The 6251-nt window shown below is 35.5% G+C and overlaps 1 protein-coding gene across 2 annotated transcripts; it reads right to left on the bottom strand.

The window, feature by feature from the left end:
• Positions 1-2394: 2394 nt before the first annotated feature.
• On the bottom strand, positions 2395-5816 carry LOC111903167 (mitochondrial inner membrane protein OXA1). Of its 2 annotated transcripts, XM_023898952.2 has the most exons (10): positions 5582-5816; positions 5318-5507; positions 4887-5205; positions 4457-4547; positions 4212-4259; positions 3783-3841; positions 3596-3671; positions 3357-3488; positions 3198-3278; positions 2395-2660 (listed from the first exon to the last, which is right to left on the bottom strand). In XM_023898952.2, the coding sequence occupies exons 5-10, from the start codon at positions 4221-4223 to the stop codon at positions 2562-2564; spliced, it is 459 nt and encodes a 152-aa protein (XP_023754720.1). In that variant the 5' UTR covers positions 4224-4259; positions 4457-4547; positions 4887-5205; positions 5318-5507; positions 5582-5816; the 3' UTR covers positions 2395-2561. The 2 variants fall into 2 exon arrangements, with proteins under 2 accessions (XP_023754720.1, XP_023754718.1); XM_023898950.2 differs by having other exon boundaries at positions 4887-5507.
• Positions 5817-6251: the final 435 nt, after the last annotated feature.

Consider the following 6251-nt stretch of genomic DNA (forward strand, 5'->3'; position numbering starts at 1 on the left):
CCAGACGTGAAAGTGGATAAAGCCTTAATTGACTTTTATCTCACTTATGGCCAACCTTAGTACTTTACCTGGAGTGCTCAGAAACATACAATAGTCAAGATCACAGGTCCAGTCACTATAGGAGGCTTCGTGAATGTAAAATTCAAGGTGACAAGGGGTTCAGACAATACTTTGCATGAGTTCAAGCTTGTTGATCTGCCAAATCTCAACCCTCACGATTAGATCTTGTTGCTCAATCTTTTGCTGATTGAAGTGCAAAAATACGAACCCATTCTAGCTCATTTAAAGTGAATGTTGGTTTTGTATATATATGAAGTGGCGAAGCTCAACATTGAGATTTCTAAAGTTATGAAGCGAAAGCCTACCGTAAATCCGATTGGAAAATCCAGCGACATGAATGAAATGAGTATGGGTAAAATTGATACAGTCCACTTGACTGTGATGTTGCAGCAAGAGACTGATGTTCCTGGAGCTTTTCAGAAATGCCTCTTCGCTTTACCTGACAAACACTTATTCTCCACAACTTGCTTGGAACATATTTTGGAGATTGCTAACAAGTGTACCTTGAATGATGTTGTTGCGCAGAAAAACTTTAATGATATGATTCAGTGGTACATCTTGTTTCGCAGAACGTTGCTCGATGTGATTTCCAAGCTCATCAAGACAATCAAGAACACTCAGCAATGAAGCGTCTCTCGCCTCAATTGACGCAAAGGGGGAGATTGTTAGGTGTTAGATATTGCGTCATTAGGTTATTAATTATTAGTCCATTTTGTATTTGGTATTGGGCCTGTCCAAGTCGCCTCATTTATTAGGTCTTAAGTATAAATAATGCATGCATGCACCGTAGACAGTTAACACTTTTGCTAAGATGTCTTTTGTAAACCCTAGCACGCCTCTTCAGTTGAAATTCTTCATCGAGTTCATCTGGGGCGTGACTTTTAATCATTCAGCATCTATTTAATCATCTTTCTGTTCTTTACTTACCTATTGAATCTAATCGGTCTTTAAGGATTTTCATCCCAACACATTCCTAAGGAATAGGCACGAAATCCATCACTGCCAAGGTTATCTAACATGCACTAAGTTCATAGCTGCCAATGGCATAGTTGCAATATTATCTGTTAGGCACTAAGTCCATAGCTGCCAATGTTCTTTTGTAAGGTACTAAGTCCATATCTGCCAAGGTTATCTAACAGACACTAAGTCCATAGCTTCCAATTTTATCTATTTAGCACTATGTCCATAGTTGCCAATATTCATTCGTAAGGCACTAAGTCCATAGCTTCGAGGGTTTATAGAGTACATATGGTGAACACGTTGTTCAAAGGTTATCTATTAGGAACAATTGCCAATATTATCCATTAGGTGTAGCTGCCATCACTACAAGAAAAATGACTTATAGTCACACCAAAAAAGTGTGACCGTATGCGTATTGTGACATTTTATTTTTTCACTGAAAGTGTGACGGAAGGTGACGCCATCGTATGGCTCTTATGGTCACTTTAAAATGTAGTGTCCCTATGATGTGAAAACATGTGGCCGTATTATAAAAGTGTGGCAAATGTGTACGGAATTTTGTTCCTTAAATATCCAATATTGTAGCGTTAAACCGTAAGTAGTCACATATATTTAGTAAACGTTGTGACTGTATATCACCAACTTGCGACATTCATGATGTTTTAGTGTAGTTGTTTTCTTCTATATTGTCACACAGTTTAAATGTTATTAAGACTATTGTGTATCTTTTGTAAACATGTAATTTTGGTGAGTGTGACCATTTATTCTAAATGGTCACATGTAATTACTTCCATAAGTGGCGAATTGGTAATTATTAGTCACAAAAAACAATCAATTTTTGTGACTATAACCTATCGTATAGAGACACACAATTAAGTGAAATACAATCATAAGTATTATAAAGATACACACTTTGATAAAATTAAGGACTATTCGATATCGTATTAAGACTATTGGGTATATTTTTGACATATATAATTACAGTGAACATGTCCATGTTCAGTAAATGGACACATAATTAATGATGTAAGTGACGATTAGCTAGTAATCAATTACGGTATTTATTTGCCACATAAATTGATTTTCATATAGTTATTGTTTAACTTAGTCACAAGAACTTTAGAATAAACATCATTTTAAATCAATTGTAGTCTCAAAATTCTTGTATATTATGGCTATTGTTAACCATTTAGCCACACGCTAAAAATTGATGTAAAGTAATCATTTATATTTTTAGAGGCACTAAAAACCTATAAAACATGGCAAAATTTATATTGCAGCCACTTTAACTTACTATTTATTGTTACTTTTTATACATTGTAGACACATCAAAATAATTTAAATTAAATTAACGAAACCCAACAATATGAAACAAAAACAAAATTCATAATTTGATATTACTAATAATTGAAATCCAAATCCATACATTACATTCCAAATTACAATATCAAAGAAAAGAAAATTGTCCTCATTTCAAGAATTTAAATAATTGTTAAAAAATCAAACACATCATAAAAGAAAACCTAAACATAACTATGCATTCATCTTGTTTGTATTGCTCCTTGTCTTCTTGAGAAGGACATCAGATAAGGAAGCTTTGTGAACGGGTTGACAGCAATTAAGATGCTTCCTGTGTATGTCTAATATAAACACCAAGAACATATTCAAAATGAAGCAATGCAAAAATCAAGGATAATGTAGTATGAAGAAAGGTAAAAGAACAAAGTTCACCAGCCTCACTAATCAAATTAGCTGATCCCTTTGTGAAATAATTCACTTTACTCAACTGTCTTATGTATCACTATCTCCTACTCTAAAATGAAAGAGAATCACGACATCTTGGGCAACTTTAAAGGAGAAGTATGTGTGTATAACAAATAATAAAATTACATATAGAGTTCTAAATGATAACTAGTCAAATGAATCTTCATAAATTTATTTGTATAAAAATACACATAGAGTTATAAATGATAACTGATTTTACCTTATCATGGAATACCTTCTAATGGGTACCTTTTGGAAATCAATAAAGATAAAAATTCATTTGTTTCATTCAGACCAGTATCAACTATTAACCAATTGTTTCATTACTACAAAGTTTCAACAAGTGAGAAGGCTGGAATTTTCATAATTAAGAAAAAGAGTTGTGATGTGATAGATACGTTTGGGAAACTTACTGTATGAGGAAGCGTAAGATCAGCACCGCCCCTTGCAATGTTTTTCCAAACACCACCACACTTACCTTCCTGCATGGTAAACTGAGGAACACAACATATACACAATAAGGACAAAGGAATCCAAACGGCAACTGAAACAATCAACAACAATGTTTTTACCTCGACAGTTATCCAACATGAAATGGCAGCCAATATAGGAAGAATATAGAAGGCATCAATAATGGTAAGGTCAATGAACCAATATGCCCCACCAGTTTGAAAAGATGAAACCTTTTCCACCATGTTCTCAATCTGCACATTACTACTTACTCAAAACTTACAACACATTCCAAAAATGTAGTATTATATATTATTAAAAGATTGAAGCTGCCATTTGGGATATAATATGTTTTACTTACAGCAAGGAAAAATCTGACAAAGACAGGGGCTTGGATGAAAAGTCTGGTAAATTGAGTATACATAGCAGCAGAATATCTGCGCAAATATTCAGTTCCAATTATAACATTATTATCATGCAAAAACAAAGGCTTAACATTGATCATGTCAAGCAGAAGCTCACACTAAGGAACAACGGAAAGTGCTTACTCCATATATACTCTTTTCTTTTGTGCCTCAACTTCAGCTACAGCCGTTGGACTCATGCTCTGAAAAGGTTACTAATAATTTTAATAATAAAAATAATCAAGGGCCAAAGAGTTTCATCTTCTTAAAAGGATAAGCATGTCGAATTCAATAAACAAAAATTAAGAGCATTGCACATGCAGGAAGTCCCCCAACCTTCTACTTGCATTAATAATTAATTATTCATGACCAAAAGTTATATGGTAGCATCAAATTAAGGATATTGATTCACAAGCATGTTATTCAATATCTTTAACTTCCTTTTTGAAACAATATATTATAATTTAGACAAAGTTGGCTCTTTATACATAGTGCACCAGCATAAACATGAACTTTTCATCTATGTAACATGTAACGTGACAAATGACAGAAGAAGTTTGATGATGGGCATACCTTATCTTCCATCTTTTGTTGAATCTGCTCCAATTCTGGCCCCAAAATCTGTATGAAAAATGTCAACAGATCAATGCTACCTCTGAACAAGATAACTCAATATACTATTATACTCAGGACTCAAGAGTCAGGACACACACCCAGAGAGAGATGGGGAGAGATATTGACTGATGTTTTACATATATTGGATTTCATCTTCAAATGTATGAACTAATAAATATGTTAGGCAAATGAGTAGAGCTCACAGTTAACTTTGAGGCAACCTTGTGCTGATTAATTGTGATTGGAGCCAACAAGGTTCTAATAGCAACAGTTGCTATTACTATGCTTGCCAACCTGAAAGTGACAGAAAATGAATTGATGTTAATTCTTTCAATAATCAATATACATATGCATCGGAAGTATAGCACATAACATGATCATCATAGAGCTATAACAACTTCAATTAGGCATTCACACTTCATTGTTATACATGAGTCATGACATACAAACTACGAGCCAGCAGATGCCTCTGTCATTAAAAGCCTATTAATTATGTTAGAACAGAGTACAATATGGTGTTTGAATACTTCTACACCATAAAGGCACCCATTAGAAGGTATTCCCTGATAAGGTAAAATCAATATTATTTAAAATCAATTAATCAAATGCTTTTAGAATGGAAGAAGAACTTACCTTCACAAATGACAAGGATAGATGTTGGAGGGATTCCGGAGGAGCAGACGATGTCGGAGGACATCTGGAGGAGTAGAAGGCGTAGCATCGACTGGAAGGCGACCACGAAGAGCCAGAGAAGGTTGGTGATGGTGGCTTCTATTCATCGGAGGCGTCAGAACAATAAATCTATATACCCACCTCCTATCGGTTGGACAAGAACTCATCGATAGAGCAAGTTGCTCTCGAATTTCTGGTGATAGACGACCTAATTTTACCCGCGATTCCTTTAAATTCACCTCCATGTGCGCCGATTAAGCAAGAAATTAGGAAGGAAAACCTACACAATCTCGTTCAGCGGCTGAAATCAACTCAATCGAAGCAATACTTACTGATGCAGTTTCTATTTGTGCAAATTGGGAAAGAAGAAATAATATACTTACAGAAATTACCTTCACATATTGTGTCCACAAGCTGAAAATCAGAATGATTGGGCTGTTACTTCGTGTTTTCCCAGCCTCCATAGCCCCGAAATCGCTATCAACATCATCAATGACAGCCGGAGATGGGGACGAACAAGTGCGCTGAAGATGGAAGGTCAAGGGTGTGCTGCGATGTGGAGTAGATACGGAGCGAGTTTACCTATTAAGGCATAGTGTTTGAGAGCAGTCGTCGACTCCAACCATTAAAATAACGATTTCAGATGTTAAACATACCTTTGCGTGCGACAGTCGAAGATAGGAAAGCCAAAGATGGTGACGAACGGAGCGCATAAGGTGGTCGAAGGTCTTTGGGATTGACGTCGGAGGCGCGCGCTAGAAGATGGGGGTTCTCGTCGACTTCAGCTGTAAGAGGAATTAGGGCATTGTGTTTGAGAGCAGCCGTCGATTCCAACCAAGAGAATTTTCAGAATTTTTGTGAAATGGGGGTCTCGTGGAGGGAGATTAAAAATTTTCGTGAGGTTTATAATATTGGAGGGAGATTAAAAATTTTCGTGGGGTATATAATATTGGAGGGAGATTGGAATTTTCCGTGGGATCCACACTGATTTTGTGTTTCATGAGGGTGTACAAAATAAAAATTGTTGTTGGCAGGATTCGAACTCACATTAATTTGCTATTATTATTATTATTATTATTATTATTATTATTATTATTATTATTATTATATGTGTATCGACATGACAATTTATACATGACACTAATTTTTCTTACCCACCACCACCAAGCCTTGGGTCACAAACCATAATCCCTAAGCCCTAAACCATAATCCCTAAGCCTTTAGCCCTAGTCACAAACCATAATCCCTAATCCCTAAACAATAATCCAGAAGCCCTAAGCCCTAAAACATAATCACTAACCCTTAGCCCTAGGCCTTGAGTCAAAA

Source organism: Lactuca sativa, chromosome 9 (genome assembly GCF_002870075.4).
Source record: "Lactuca sativa cultivar Salinas chromosome 9, Lsat_Salinas_v11, whole genome shotgun sequence".
In the NCBI taxonomy this organism is placed as follows: Eukaryota; Viridiplantae; Streptophyta; class Magnoliopsida; order Asterales; family Asteraceae; genus Lactuca; species Lactuca sativa.